At 37.1% G+C, this 16,692-nt stretch overlaps 1 protein-coding gene across 1 annotated transcript in view; it reads left to right on the top strand.

Moving 5' to 3' along the window:
• The window catches only part of HIBCH (3-hydroxyisobutyryl-CoA hydrolase), a gene marked incomplete at its 5' end in the record, with an annotated part of 91,902 nt that overhangs the window by 15,947 nt on the left and 59,263 nt on the right, over positions 1–16,692 (top strand). The window contains 4 exons of the mRNA XM_079709893.1: positions 5,416–5,556; positions 6,140–6,224; positions 9,689–9,769; positions 14,291–14,343. Coding sequence (XP_079566019.1) covers positions 5,416–5,556; positions 6,140–6,224; positions 9,689–9,769; positions 14,291–14,343 — 360 coding nt within the window. The remainder of the gene's footprint in view (positions 1–5,415; positions 5,557–6,139; positions 6,225–9,688; positions 9,770–14,290; positions 14,344–16,692) is intronic.

Here is a 16,692-nt window from a genome sequence, read left to right on the forward strand (position 1 = left end):
ATTTTCTGTTCCAAAATCCAATCCAGGATACCACATGGCATTTCTTTGTCATGTCTTCTTAGTTTCTTCTGGTCTCTCACAGTTTATCAGTCTTTCCTTATTTTTCATGACCGTGGCAGTTTGGAGGAACACTGGCCAAGTAGCCTGTAGAATAGCCTCTAATCTGGGCTTGTGTCTGTTTTTTGTTGTTGTTCTGTTTTTTCTTTTTTCTTTTTTTTTTTTTGATGACTAGCCTGTAGTTAAAAGGTTTCTGGAGAGAATATCACGAAGGAAAAGCCCCTTCTCATCACATATCAGGGAGTATCTGTGGGTTTTGACATATGCCTTAGGGAGTACATGACATCCTCATGACACAGCTGGTGATGCTGACCTTTATCACATGGTTAAGGTGGTGTTTGTTGGGTTTCTCCTCTCTAAAGTTACCATTTTCCTCTTTTCTACTCTGTTCTTTGGAAGCATGTCAGTAAGTTCAGCCAGTCAGACGGTGAGGGGGCTAAGCTTTACCTCCTGGAAGGGGGATTTCTACATAAATTATTTTGAATTCTTTTGTGGGTAAGATCATCTCATCTCCCCCATTGATTTATTCAGTTATATATATCAGTGTGGACTCGTGGATATTTATTTTAGTCTTTGGGTTATAATCTAACAGCATATTATTTATTCTGTTACTCACATTGTTTCAACTTTGGCCATTAGGAATTCCTTCATTTTGGTTTCTTGTGTCCCTTTGATATGACCTTTTCCTTTTAATTTTCAATTTTTTAAAAACACCTCGCTACTTTCTGATACTGGAAGATGTTCTCTGGCTCTAGAATCAACCATTTCTCCAAGGAGCTCTGGTTGCCTTTATTGGAAAATTGCATTTAGAAATCAAGATCTGAGTCTGGGAATGCCCCTTGCTACTGGGGTGTCAGGGTTTTCTCTTGGGGATAGAACTAGAGTAATGTATATATCTGTAGTAGAATACATATGCTGTATACTGTCTACTGTCCCATGTATACATAAATAGCAATGTGTTTCTGTGTTTATCCTCTGTTATATTAATATATAACCTCTTAATATATATTCAGAAAGCATGTTCATACTGCTGTCTCTGACTTTAATCCAGTACCACAGGGCAGGCTTCATTCTAGCCTTCCCTTCTTGCTTGTCTCTAACTCTCCTCCTGACCAGTGAGAGCCTGGTTCTCACCACCCTCCATTACTTTTTTTTTTTTAATTTTTAAAATACAGTATGTACCTTTTTAAAAAAAAATTATTTATTTTTGGCCGTGTTGGGTCTTCATTGCTGCGCGTGGGCTTTCTCTAGCTGCGGCGAGTGGGGGCTACTCTTTGTTATGGTGCACGGGCTTCTCATGTGGTGGCTTCTCGTTGTGGAGCACGGGGTTCTAGGTGCATGGGCTTCGGTAGTTGCAGCACACGGGCTCAGTAGTTGCGGCATGTGGGCCCTAGAGGGCATGGGCTTAAGTAGTTGCGGAGCGTGGGCTCAGTAGTTGTGGTGCGTGGGCTCTAGGGCGCACGGGCTTCAGTAGTTGTGGCACGCGGGCATCAGTAGCTGTGGCTCGTGGGCTCTAGACCACAGGCTCAGTAGTTGTGGCGCACAGGCTTAGTTGCTCCGCAGCATGTGGGATCTTCCCAGACCAGGGCTCGAACCTGTGTCCCCTGCATTGGCAGGCGGATTCTTAACCACTAGACCACCAGGGAAGTCCCCATTACTTGCTTAACCTCAGTATACACGCAAAGCAGTTTCGAACAAATTTACTAACTAGAGCATAGGTTGACATACAGGGTTTTTTGTATGTTTCCTTACAGCTTGCAGTCAAATGACTGTTTTCTAAAGTTACTTAGGTCAGCTTTCCTGCCACCATCCTCAGGATCTCACTTCAGTGTGCTTGTCATACGTGTGTGGTTTGGTTACATTTATTTGCCACAGTCTACATTCCATGTTGGAATCCCCTGACACCGGGTGATTTTTAAAAAATATATATAGTTTGTATACATTCAAGTTCACTCTCTGTACATTTCTTTGGGTTTTGACAGATGCATAAATCATGCGTTCATCACCCAAAGTCCATGCAGAACAGCCCCATCCCCCTAAAACTTCTGCTGTACTTCCCCTCTGTAGGCAGTCACTTCTCCCGCTCCCCATCACCGACCTGTGTTATGCCCCTATAGTTTTGTTTTCTACAGAACATCATATGAATGGAATCACACAATATATAGGCTTTTGCATCTGCATTCTTTCACTTGGCAAAACGCATTTAAGATTCATCTGTGTTGTTGCATGAACTGATAACGTAGTCCTTCTTATCACTGAATAGTATTCCATTGTTTGGATATACCACAGTTTGTTTATTCATTTCCCTGTTGAAGAGCACCTTGGTTGCCTTCAGGTTTTAGTGAGTAAGAATGAAACTGCTACACCTGTTTGCGTACAGGTTTTTGTGTGAACATAAGTTTTTAATTCATTTGGGTAAATATCTAGGGTTATGATAGCTGGGTTTTATGGTAAGTCCATGTGTAACTTTATACAAGTTTGCCAAATTATCTTCTATAGTGGCTGTACCATTTTTCAATTCCACCAACAATGAACAAGTGTTCCTGTTGTTCTGCATCCTTGACAACACGTTATTGTCTGTTTTTGGATTTTAGCCATTTTAATATGTGTGTAGTGGTAGCTCATTGTGGTTTTAATTTGCATTTTCCTAATGAGAAATGATGTTGAGCATTTCATGTGGTTTTTTGCCATCCCTATATTTTCCTTGAAGCTCTTCAGATTTTTTTTGCCCATTTTAATATCGGGTTGTTTGTTTTCTTATTGAGTTTTAAGAGTTTTTTATACAGTTGACCTTTGAGCAAGGTGGGGGTTAGGGTCACTGATTCTCTGTGCAGTCGAAAAATCCAAGTATAATTTTACAGTCAGCCCCCTACAACCGAGGTTCCTTCTCTGCACCTGTGGATTCAACCAGCTGGGGATCATGTAGTACTAGAGTATTTACGATTGAAAAACATTTGAGTGTAAGTGGACCTGCACAGTTCAAATCCGTGTTGTTCAAGGGTCAGCTGTATATTTTGTATGCAAATTCTTTATCAGATATGTGATAGGCAAGTATTTTCTTCTAATTTTGGTTTGTCTTTTTGTTCACTTTATCTTTTGCAGAGCAGAAGTTTTAAATTTGATGAAATTCAGTTTATCAATGTTTTCTTTTGTGGATCATGCTTTTGGTGTTGTATCCCATTAATCCTAAATGTTTGGAAGGCACTGTGAACCAGAGTCCAGGGGTGTGGCCCTCATAAGTGTTCCTGTCCCTTCTCTGGGGGTGGGCTGCCTTTTTTCCCCCCTTTTCCTTTGTCCCCTGTTCCTTTTACCCAGCTGTGATTGGTAAACACTAAGGTCAGTAGGCTATGGTTTTGAAGTGCTTCTCCCTTGGGATTAAGGGTCTTATTTTATAGGCCCCCATCCCATTTCCCCACTGTGGTGGGCCTCCACCAGAACCCTGGGCTACCAGCTTTAAAGGCTCTCTCTCCCTTGAAGATTTAGCCTTTTGTTCTGTGTGGACGATGAAGGGAAAGGATTTAGTTGTGCCTGCTGTTTCCCTCCCCCAGCCAGCACCACACGGGGGAGCTTTCTCCAGTCTTCCCTGGGAGAACCTGCTTGGGTTCCAGGAGGAAAAGCCAGCAAGAATGGGAGCTCCCCCCGTGACTGTGACACCCGCCACCCCCGGGAGCTCCGTACTTTCACACTTGCCCACACTTGACCTCTAGCAAGTCATTAAAAATTCTAGTTAATCTTCCTTAGGGCTTCTGCCTGAGCTAAGCAAATATACTGGTCCTGCATCTCCCTGAAGGCACCTGTCTCTCCAGATTTTATTACGGGGCTGTTTGCCCTGTGACCTCCTGTCTCTGACTGAGTTCACCAAAGCCATTAACTTTCAGTCTGTTCACCTTTTTTTCTTGTTACAAGGTCAGGAGACGCATCTTTTCAGCTCTCAACATCTCTGAGCTGAAACCAAATAATAGAGATTTAAAGGATTGTCTCTGATATTAGGTGATAATTTATGTAAAGTTGTTCAGTGGAAACAGTCATGAAACTTTTTTTGTTTTTTTTGGGGGGGGGTGCTGGCGAATCTGACTTGGTTCAAGCAAAAAAGAAATTTAGTATGGAGAGAGATGAAAGTTTATGAATATTTGTGTGTAACATGTTTGTATAATATGAAATCTGTTTTACTTTAAAATTTAGAATGATGTAGGTATCTGAAAAGTACAGCTTTTTAGTCTATCATCTGACTTTTCATATGAGTAAGGGTTTAATCAAGGAAGTAGAACCACTGAGTATTGAAGGGGAGCAAAATAAGCCACTCCAAAATGTGCCACTTGCCTCACTCACCATGGTGCATGAGGCCCTAAGAACTGTATAGACAAGTTCTTCACAAGTATATGCTTTCGTAAGCTCATTCTATAATCTGGCCTTAAACTACTTGTTCTGCCTACTTTCCTATCACTCATTTTCTCAATCAGCCTTTATTCCACTCATGTTTAACATCTTAATATTTCCAAATATTCGCTGTTCATGTTTTAGAATGTGTTACTCTCCAGGATTTTCACCCCTCTTTTTCTTGGCATATATCAAGGCCTAGCTCAAATATCACCTTTTTTCCCCCAAGTTGTTGGTAACTACTGTAGTCAGAATTATTTGCCCTCTCTATTCATCTTTGATTTCCAAGTACCTAACATATTGCTTGGTATACAGTAATAAAGATTTAAGAGTATTTCATAGTCCAAGAAATTCTAGGACTGGGCTCTATTTTATTTTTATTTTTTTAGGAACAAATTTTTAAATTAATTAATTAATTAATTTTTGGCTGTGTTGGGTCTTCGTTGCTGTGCGAGGGCCTTCTCTAGTTGTGGCGAGCGGGGCCTACTCTTCGTTGCGGTGTGCGGGCTTCTCATTGCGGTGGCTTCACTTGTAGCGGAGCATGGGTTATAGGCACGCCCGGGCTTCAGGAGTTGTGGCACACGGGCTCAGTAGTTGTGGCATACAGGCTTAGTTGCTCCGTGGCATGTGGGATCTTCCCAGACCAGGGATCGAACCCATGTCCCCTGCATTGGCAGATGGATTCTGAACCACTGTGCCACCAGGGAGGTCCCATGGACTGGGTTCTATTTTAAATCAGTTGACTAAATACACTCAGAAATAAAAATTAAGAGATTTAAGAGGTATATGTAGTTTGCTTTGGAATTGTCTATCTACAGAGTCCAAATAACTTTAGAAAACTTTGTCAGATGTACTGAGTTATCCATTCGATTAGCTAACCTTAACATTGTGTGAAAGATTTGCATTTAATGTATGTTTTGATGTTGACTTGTGACAAAAACTTAATGAGTTTTATCCTAAAGTTATTCTTTGTTTACACAGAGAATGTCTAAGCACACAGATGCAGCAGCAGAAGTCCTATTGGAAAGAAAAGGTTGTGCAGGAGTGATAACACTAAACAGACCAAAGTTCCTAAATGCACTGAATCTTAGTATGATTCGGCAGATTTATCCACAGCTAAAGGTTTGTAATTTTCTTAAAGCAATCATATGGATCCTTCTGAAAGTATATCCTTAGAGAATATTTCTGATATTCTCTCCCATAGAATCACTTGACTGTCTGGGATCAGTGCCCAAGCCCCATCGCTTCTAGAGTCCTCAGCGCTTTCCTAAGTGGTTTTCCTGGAGCACCCCTACTGACAGGGAGTTCATTGCCCCAGAAGACAGCCTCTTCCACTTTCACAAGGCTCCAAGTTTCTTCTTGTGTTCTGCCCCTTTTTATTTTATTTTTCCAACCTGATGATATATTAGGCCCGTATTTTTTCACCTTGGTCTCAGAGTTGTCGTGGCAAAGATTTCAGTTGCCATCATCAAACTTGGATCATAAAATGCACTCATCTAGCAACTTTGTTGGGATAGCCTCTAATTTATTTCAGAAAAGAAAATGAAGTTGGCATCCATTCTTCTGGATATGTTTTATAAAGCCTATGCTTTGTATATATCCACATATGTCTGTATATACACATGTGTTTATGTGCATATGGATGTATCATTAAGGAGTTTGTATTTATGATATGCTTATACCATCTTCTTTTACATTTGGATAGAAGTGGGAACAAGATCCAGAAACTTTTCTGATCATCATAAAGGGAGCTGGTGGAAAGGCTTTCTGTGCTGGAGGTGATATCAGAGGTAAAAACTTTTTTCCCTTCTCATCTAAATGCTTTTTTCCCCCAATAAAACTGATAAGGTATTAGCAAATTTTTGTGGTACTTTGTAATTTGCTTTACTTTCTAGAATTGTTTTTTGTTAAACAGTTAATACATTTTTAGTGTGGTTAACTTAGAAAAAGAAAACATTTAAAGACTTAACTCTTGTAGTTAATAGAAAAATGAGAATAGCAGCTGTTTGTTTTTTTTTTTAACTACATACGTGCCCTTCAGGTATCTTGTCTCTTTCCCTGAATCATCCTGAACAAAATGTCCAGTTATGGTATGTGATTCTGCTTTTTATTTTAGAATAGCTGTTATTAAGCAATTCAGTTTATCACATAAGCCTGACAGCCTGGCCATGTTGAGTGACTTGCCATTCTCCAAACATGACATGCTCTCACATATTTCCATGACTTTGTGCTTTCCCATTGTTCATGATCCCAAAGCAAGAATGCACTTAATTGTAGTATTTATCCTATTATATTATCAATATTTTTTTGTGTTTAAATTAACATGCTGAGATAAATAAAAAGGTTAATTCTCCTTATCTTTCTGGTTATTTAGGTCAATCTGTACATATTTAACTATTAAAGACAAAAGAGAGAAGAAATGTTATTACCACTGGTTGTCAGTATTTTATATATACTGAAAACATTTTGAGTTTTATTTCTTATGGAATTGGTAGGTTCCTGGGATGGTTTTTTTCCTTTGTGTTTTATTTTTTTATATTTTTTGTATTGTGTTAAGATGATAATGTTCAGGTTGATCTGTTTACCATATTTATAATCTTATGTAAACCATTACATTTGAAATAGGAAGAAACAAGCTTGATTCAGGACATAATTTCAAATATCTATTAAATTTAAAATAACTGAGTCTTAAAATTTCACTTTAAAATTTTCAGTTGCTTCGACTGACTGGTTAACGGAATCGTTTTTGAATTTTGCCCACTGCTTAAATATTCTTAAAACATTGTTTTTCAGCCTGGAATTCATCTTTCCTCAAGAGCTGGGCTTTTAATCTTGTCAGTTTACAGATGGGCAGAGCCTTATGTATTGATTTTAGCTTCTTCTGACTGTGAGCTATTTTTGCATATAGGCCTAACTTTACATTGCTGTTTGGAAATACCGTTAAAAATTCTAGAATTATTCTAGTTCACATGTATAAGCAACAGATTTCAATTCTAGGAAATTTAGTTTCTTTTAAACATCATAGTCCAAGACAGTAAGTGGGCACTCTGAAAAATAAAAATTTTTTTGTAATTTATTTATTTTATTTTTGGCTGTCTTGGGTCTTCAGTGCTGCCCATGGACTTTCTCTAGTTGTGGTGAGCGGGGGGCTACTCTTCGTTGCAGTGCGTGGGCTCCTCATTGTGGTGGCTTCCCTTGTTGCAGAGTACAGGCTCTAGGCTCACGGGCTTCAGTAATTGTGGCTCACGGGCTCTATAGCGCAGGCTCAGTAGTTGTGGCACATGGGATTAGCTGCTCTGAGGCATGTGGGATCTTCCCAGACCAGGGCCCAAACCCGTGTCCCCTTCATTACCAGGCGGATTCCCAACCATTGCGCCACCAGGGAAGCCCTGACAAAAGAATTTTAAATGATGTTACTAAACATTTAATTTATATAGAACTGATTGGTTAGAATAAGATTAGAAGGAAATCTCAGAAGATTTCTGAGGTAAAAGAGTTTTATTTCACAGGCAATGCGATTTACACTCTTTTTCATTTAGTATTGGGGAGAAATGATGAAAGATAATAGATGAGGGTTTTAGGGGTTTTATTGGTGAAAGCCTCAGAATGACAAAACTAGATATCAAACCTTTTTTTATTTTTAAAATATTTATTTATTTGGCCACCCCATGCGGCTTGCAGGATCTTAGTTCCCCAACCAGGGCCTGAACCTGGGCCACGGCAGTGAAAGCACTGAGTCCTAACCACCAGACCACCTGGGAATTCCCCAAACCTTTTTTTTTTTAAAAACCAAGAAAAGAAGTCAATATTTGGTTGGAACATTTTGAAGGAAGCTGTATCAGAGTTCTGAGGTTAGTCTAAAAGTCTATTAATAGTCAACAATTTTTATGTAACTCTTTCCCATAAAAGAAGTAAATGTATATATTATATATTTAATTTGTATTTTAGTAGGTAATTCTCATAGGACTTAGACAGGAAAAGCATATGAGTTTGAAGTGTATGAAAGAGAGGTTTGATGGTGGTTTTGACACTGACTATAGTAGCAGTATAGTAGATTGGACTATGGAACTCTGGATAATAGAAACTTGCAATAGAAATGAAACCATTTGATTGTTATATATTACTAAGATATTTACTGAGCACCTGCTTATTAAGACAGGCATTTGTATGCTGTGGCAATATCTTTGAGAGGTTATATTTCCATTGATATTAATAAATAAGGATATTACTATCTCATTTACCTTCTTAGCCTCACCTTTTACCATTCTCCTTTAGTCTTTTAAAACTACTTATTTCTTGATTTTATTCTTTCTTGCCTGTGTGCCTTTGTAGGTACTCCTTTCTCTACTCAGAACTTTTCACTTTTCAGAACTTTTCATTTTTAGGAAATCCTTACCTGTTGTTCACATTTGGCTCCGAGTTCTCTCTTCTGGGAAGCCTTCTTTTTTTTAAAAAAAAAAAATTACTTTTTTGGGGGGTGCATCATGTGCCATGCAGGATCTTAGTTCCCTGACCAGAGATTGAATCTGTGGCCCCTGCAGTGGAAGCATAGAGTCCTAACCACTGGACTGCCAGGGAAGTCCCTGGGAAGGCTTCTTTTAATTACATCTCTTATGCTCATATTCCCACGGCACCCCAACCTTAGAGTGGGCATGACACAAGGAGTGTAGCTCAGTAGTTTGTCTTACTAGTCTGAACTCCAGGGCAGCCGTCTTATATTGCTGTCTTGTTATCTACAGCACTGAAAACAGTGCGTGGTACCTGGTAGATGCTCAGCAAATGTTCCATGGTGAAATGAATGTGGCAGAAGTATTTAACTAGATGGAATATATAGAACTCTGTGTGTGTGTGCATGCACATGTGCATATATTTCTTTGTGTGTATATGTATAATGTACTTTGTGTTAAGATATATTACCAAAGGAAACATGTATCCAGCAAACATTCATTTAGGTGCTACAGAAAATAGTCAAAAGAAAATGCATTTTGTACCAATATATAACTTATAATTTAAGTATAACACTTTGTAAGAAGTTCTGAATAAGAATTTTTGCCTTGAAGTTTTGACATTGGACTATGGATTTGGGGCTAACTATAGTATGTCCGTGGCATGGGTGACTTCAGAACCTTAACAAACCAGTCTAGACTTTCCCCCTGGTACTTACTATCACATTATTTAAAATTTTTCTATTTGACTATATTGACTGGAAAACACTTTCTTTGATTTGTAATCCTTTTTTCTTTTTTTATTGTAGTGATCTCAGAAGCTAGAAAGGCAAATCAGAAGATAGCTCAAGATTTCTTCAGAGAAGAATATATGCTGAACAATGCTATTGGTATGTGTGCTCTGCTGAGAGCTTTGAAAATGGAATCAAGACATAAGCTGCACAGTATGAATTGTTAAAATGTAATCAACAGACCCTCTTGTTTAATCTTTTATATACTTTGTGCCAGGAATAAACTTGATTAAAGTAGTCTGACTGCTCATTCCAGAACAATTCATACTTGATTATTAAATAAGGTATACTTAACTACTATTTGCCATATAATCAATATGGAAACATGGATTCTGATCATATGGTTGGCTTTCTTGGAAAACAAAAAACTTGGGTGCCAGTTTTCTCTATAAAATGAAGTGTCATTTCTGAATTCTTGAGGAACTCTGGGATGAAATTTCTTTATAGTCATCATTCCAGATTTCATTGGAAGTGACACAGTAGTTACATTTATCAGGCATGTGTTTCAAATGTTAAATTACAGGGAATAATATAATAAATACTTGTGTACCCACCAGCCCAGAATGAATAGACCACTACATTTTATTTTTGCTTGATGTTTTGAAATTTATTTAAATTAAATAGAATACTATGAGTTTTTAAATTACTGTTCAGTCTACTTCATTGCTTGCTTCAGTGCTATTTCTTTCTCTCTCCAGAAGCAACCAGTATCCCTCCTCAGAAGCAACCATTGTCATTAGTTTTTAGCACATCCAGTTAGACTGTACTTTATATTTTTACTACATATTTATGAACAAAAGTAGTATTACTTTGTGTTTTTGAAATTCGCATAAGTACTTTCTTACTGTGTATACCATTCCATAAGTTTTTAATAACATGGAATGTAACTGTTCTTATTCAATTACACCATATTACTTAATCTGTTCTATATTAGTGGTTATTTTAGATTATTTCAGCTTTTTACTAATACAGATTGTTACACCCTTATATGTACACCCTTAGTGCCCATGTGCAAAAATTTCTAGAAATAATAGAAGTCAAATGGATGGATCATAGAGTTTATGAATCTTCAGTGTGTTTCCAAATTCTTCTCTAAAGTATAAGACTTTATTTTCTACATGTCCTTTCTATCATTTTTTGTTTTTAAACTTTGCATGCTTGATATCTTATTGTGGTTTTAATTTGTACTTCATTGGACACAGGTAAAGTAGAAGGTGTTTATGTTAATCATTTAGATTTTCTTTTCAGTTTCATCCTTTGTTTATCTTTCTTTTGGATTGTCTTTTTCTTACTGATTTTATAGGTCTTTATGTATTCTGATTCTTCACTTTTGTAGATCATATATATTATAAATACACTTCTCTCAGTCTGCTACTTTATCTTTCGGTATATACAAGTTTTTGTTTGAGATGAAATGTATTCATTCTTTTCCTTTATGATTTCTGCTATTTGCATTTAAAAAACGCTTAATAACATGGAAGTTTTTAAGATGTTCTTTTATATTTTCTTTTAATAGTTTGTTTCTTTATACTCTAAGTCTTTAAAGTGCTTGGAATTTTTTTGCATGTGACATCATCTAACTTTTACTTTTCAGCTAGAAAGCCAGAAGTTGTAATGCCTTTGATTGAATAGTCCTTGTTTTCCTCACTGGTTTTAATGATACTTCTATCATATATCAAGTTCTTATATGTGACCAGGTCTGTTTCTGGGCAACTTTGTTCATTGGCCTATTTGTCTGTACATATGGTAAAACTACAGTGCCAAAATTATTATAGCTTTAAGATATGTCTCTCTCTGGTAGGACAAGTTACCCTTGTTTTCTTTCAAGATTTTCTTGGCTACTCTTGGACTTTTGATTTTTCAAATGAATTTTTTTTTTTGGTTTTTAAAAATTCAAATGAATTTTAAAATTATTTTGATATTTAATAAGCTTATGCAGTCATCGCCATTAATCAGTTTTAGAACATTTTCATGAGATTGACTTTCATGTCCTTTCATAATGTTTTATAATTTTCTCCATAAAGAAAAAAAAAGATTTTTAAAGTGTTATTTTTAGACAGCTTTTTTTTTGTTACTACATTTAATAGTAATTTTTCTTATTACATTTTCTAATTGACTATTTCTAGCATGTAGAAATGCTTTTGATTTTAGTATTTTGTTCTTAACATCCAGCAACCCTGCTGAAATTTATTATCAGTTCTTTTTTTTTTTTTTTTTTTGCGGTACGCGGGCCTCTCACTGCCGTGGCCTCTCCCGTTGCGGAGCACAGGCTCCGGACGCGCAGGCCCAGCGGCCACGGCTCACGGGCCCAGCCGCTCCGCGGCACGTGGGATCCTCCCAGACCGGGGCACGAACCCACGCCCCCTGCATCAGCAGGCGGACTCGCAACCACTGCGCCACCAGGGAAGCCCTATTATCAGTTCTAATGATGTTTCTGTAGGTTCTCTTGGCTTTTCTACATTGGTAATTCTACCATCTACGCATAATTTTTTTCATCTCTTTCCAGTCTGTATACTTATGACTTTTCTTGTTATATTTTGGCTAGGACCTCTATTATAATGCTGAATGATTGTGGTGTTGTCTTATTTCTGATGTCCATGGGAAAGCTTTTAAAATTTCATTCTTTAGTATATAATCATTTTATAGACACTTTTTACCAAGTTACAGATGTTACTTCTATTCCAAATCTGTTAGGGGTATTTTCTTTTGTTTGTTCAGTTGTAGTGGTCCAGTGCCTGAGCATCCACTTTTCTGACTTTTTCTCTTCCTCTCATGGGCAGGAGCTTACTGAGTTTTAGGATCAGCAGATAGAGTTTTTCTAGCGATGTTTTACAAATCGTATAGCTCTTCCCACCGTGAGGCTTTATGCAGGTATTAACTCATAGCACGTTATGTGTGGCCCATGTTATTCCTGACTCAGAACAGATACACACACACACACACACACTCATAATCTTCGGCTGTAGCTTCCACACAGCTATTAGCTTTGAGTTTATTTGTTTCTGGCACCTGAGGATTTCCCTTGTTTGGCTTTGAACTTGGATATACATTGAAAACAAAAATTTTTTCTAGAATTTTTATGTCTTTGAGGTAGGAGTGGGGAGATGAGGCTGTTTCCCAATTTAACTCAGTGAGCCACATTGAATAGAGAGCTCTCATTTCTTTGAGTCTATAATTCTACAGATCAGGTTTTACTTAGGATGTTTTATTCATTCTAAAAATTCATACCAGCGCTGTCCAATAGTACTTTCTGTAATGATAAAAGTATTCTGTTTCTGTGCTGTGCAATATGATCACTACTAGCCACACATGGCTAATGAGCATTTGAAATGGGGCTACTGTGATCAGTAAACTGAATTTTACCTTTGTTTAATTGTAATTAATTATAATCTAAATAACTACATTTGGCTATTGGCTACTATATTAGACAGTGCAGTTCTATACTAAATAAAAGGAGAGGGGAGAAAACCTCTAAGCAGTTTGAGAAGAGTTTAGTAAAATGTTAATACACAGAGAGAAAGCCTTCCAGATATAATTTCTATACATTGTAATGACATATTTTAGTCGTTAAGGAATTTGACAGATTCTGGCCTTGTGTTCCTGCATCAATTAGCTTCTGATATTTCATATCTAAAATATATGTATCTGTAGCTGAAATGGGATATTTGTATGCATGTCCACTCCAATCAATAGAGATATTTGTTTCCACTGTTTCTAGGGAATTATAGTTAAAAATAGAGGGCTGTGGAAGTCCTTGTGAATGTTAAATTAGAATTGTACTTCAGTGGCTCATTTGGCAGATTGGGAATATTTATAGAATTGCTAGATGGATCAAAACTGCACTTTTATATTGGTCTTTGGTAAGGAAGTTAGATTGGCAACAAGCTGTAATAGAAGTACAGTGATTTATATTATGTTGTGCACAACTTCCTCTTCAGAGGGAAAGGAACAGAGTAAAAGTTTATAGGATTTTTGAGCTGGAAGGAACTTCTGAGGCAAGTCTCGCCATTTAATAGAGAGGGAAACTTATCTATATATTATATACATGATATACACATGTATGATAGGCATATATATGTACAACTTACATGCATATATGTGTATACACATATATATATATTGAATTGCCAGTATATAAGTATCTAATGCCAGTATATATATTAAATATAGTTGAATTGCCAGTTAATGCAAAGCTGAGACTAAAATTTGGGTCTTTTAACTCCCAGTCCTTGCTTTTTCCTGTATGCTGCACTTCTCTTTGTATCCAAATACTTCTTTAGATGTATGGAAGACAAATTATGTTCTTTAAAATACACCTGTGTTACATAAACATCAGTGGCTTATAAGGCAAATATTGTTCTTCTCAATAGCTGAGTTATATAGGCTTTCATTTGTTTCAAATTGAGGTGTTGAGTTTTTCATAATAATGAATAGATCAGGATTGTGTATGGACTGATGTTTTAAAAAGAACATATTTTATAAGCCATATGTTTAGTCTACTTTGATGCTTCTTGCAAAAATTTCTTAGGGAAAATACTCAGAGTTCATGTAACATGTGATTTTTGGAAAAATAAAATGTATTTTAAGCATTATAACTAATTACAGCTCTGTTTCTTTTAGATTCTTGCCAGAAACCATATATTGCACTTATTCATGGAATTACAATGGGTGGGGTAAGTAGACTGTTTACTCTTATCATTGTTATGTGAGCTGTATTAAAAATAAGTTAATTATTAAACAGAAGTGAGACAATGAATGTAATACAATAGAAGTTGAAACAAACCATGTTTGGAGCTTTGCAGGTTTGGGATATAATATTTGCTTCACCCAAAAAATACGTTCTTAATTATGTTCTATGGTATTTCAGCTTCTTGAATTAGTAAGCTTTCTTAACTAACAAAATTGATTATTTTTTTTCTTATGTAGAGCCCTTTTTCTACTTATAAGTAAACTGATTGCTTTCAACAGCTTCAGGAAAGAAACTGGAATGTTGAGGGTTTTTTAGACTCTGAATAGTGGAGATGTGGTTCCTAAGTTATATCTACCGCACAAAATATCACCTTAGTGAAAGTGTTTGGATATTTTTTGAAGTTCTCTGAAAGTGCATTTCTATCAGTTGACAAATCTTTGTAATAGCACAGATGCAAAAGAAATAAATTTTAGATTTCATTGGCTTTGAATAATTTTATAGGGAGTTGGAGAGAACATGAAATAATTACAGAAAAAGTGTTCTAATGTGTGGCACTGGCTACAACAAAAGACAAGCCTTTAAAGAAGTGAGAGGTCAGATAGGTCTTCATGGCAGGAAAAGGTAGGATTGAAGAAGGTAGTAGGAAGCTGAAGGGTGGAATTTCAAAGATTGAACTTGTTAAGTATTTCAAACATTTAGTCATTGGGAGATGTCCCCCTCTTTTTAGGAAAACCACACACTAGATGAAGTCTCTTGGGCACTTGGAATTGCTTAGATCTTTCTTTTTGAATTTGTTTTATTGAAGTATAGTTGATTTACAATATTGTGTTAATTTCTGCTATACAGCGAAGTGATTCAGTTATACATATATATACATTCTTTTTCATATTCTTTTCCCTTACAGTTTATGACAGGATATTGAATACAGTTCCCTGTGCTATACAGTAGGACCTTGTTGTTTATCCATTCTGCACATAATAGTTCGTATCTGTTAATCCCACACATCCTATCCATCAGAACTGCTTAGATCCTGCACGTTGTTTTGGGAAAGGGCTTCCATTAACCTGTCGTTAGGAGCAGGATCAAGGGCAGTCTATACCTCTCAGCTTGTGGCAGGTACTGAGCGTGAGTTGATTGTGCTCTCTTTGTCAATGAAGTGCTAAGATGGGAAAAATAAGAGCTCCCTGAAAAAATTCTGCAGAACAAAAGGAAGGAACATAATCTGAAGCTTTGAAGGAAGAGCCCCCTGTGAATGTGAAAGGAACCAGAAAAAAATGAAAACAAACAAAAAAACACTGGGCATGCTTAATAACATGTAAAATGATGTGGCTCCAATGAAATAGGAAAAACAGCCATAAGCAGACAACAAGCTTAGATGAAAGGGCAGCAGGTTACAAGGGGGAACAGGCAACATAGGAAGGATGACTGGAAACTAAAATGCAATAGCAGAACCTGACATTCCACTTTGAAGGTCATAGATAAGAAGGAGTTGAATTTCATATTACAGATAATGAACTTGTGTCTGTGGAGGACAAACTTGAGAAGCTCTCACCAAAAAAGGACAAGGATAAAAATGATGAGAACAAACATTAGTCAAACTCTAAGGGTGGAGCCCAGTAGTATGTGTTTTTAATAAGTCCTCCAAGTGATTGAGTCATGTTAAGTGGGAACTAGTGCCCAAGACATCGATTGTATGTAATGAATTAACTGCATTCATATTTCTGCCCTGTGATTCTAGAATGGTACCAGTTATATACCATGCTTGGAAAAACTGAGAAAATAGTTGTCTTTTGCAGTGATCTCTGATTCAGAGGAGGAACCCCTCAGTGAGAAAGGTTCTTTTATATTACATATTGTCAGCCCTGCCCCTAAAAAAAAAAAAAAAACCTATGTGTCTTTTCTTCTGTCAGGTCTGCCACCTACAATGCCCCATATGTACTCTACATCTAATTCATCTTTAAAGACTGAAAGTTCTACCCTATATTTTTTTAACAGTCTTAAATACCACTATGATTAGATGTGATTTTTTTTCCTTCATTGACTCAGTGCATTCAATCGTTACTCCAAATTTGGCATTTATTCTTTTTCTTTTTTTTTTTTTTTTTTTTGCGGTACGCGGGCCTCTCACTGTTGTGGCCTCTCCCATTGCGGAGCACAGGCTTCGGACGTGCAGGCCTAGCGGCCATGGTTCACGGGCCCAGCCGCTCCGCGGCATGTGGAATCTTCCCGGACCAGGGCACGAACCCGTGTCCTCTGCATCGGCAGGCGGACTATCAACCACTGTGCCACCAGGGAAGCCTGGCATTTATTCTTTATTGTCAGTTATTATGAA

This window comes from Hyperoodon ampullatus (genome assembly GCF_949752795.1).
Source record: "Hyperoodon ampullatus genome assembly, chromosome: 8".
Taxonomy (NCBI): Eukaryota; Metazoa; Chordata; class Mammalia; order Artiodactyla; family Ziphiidae; genus Hyperoodon; species Hyperoodon ampullatus.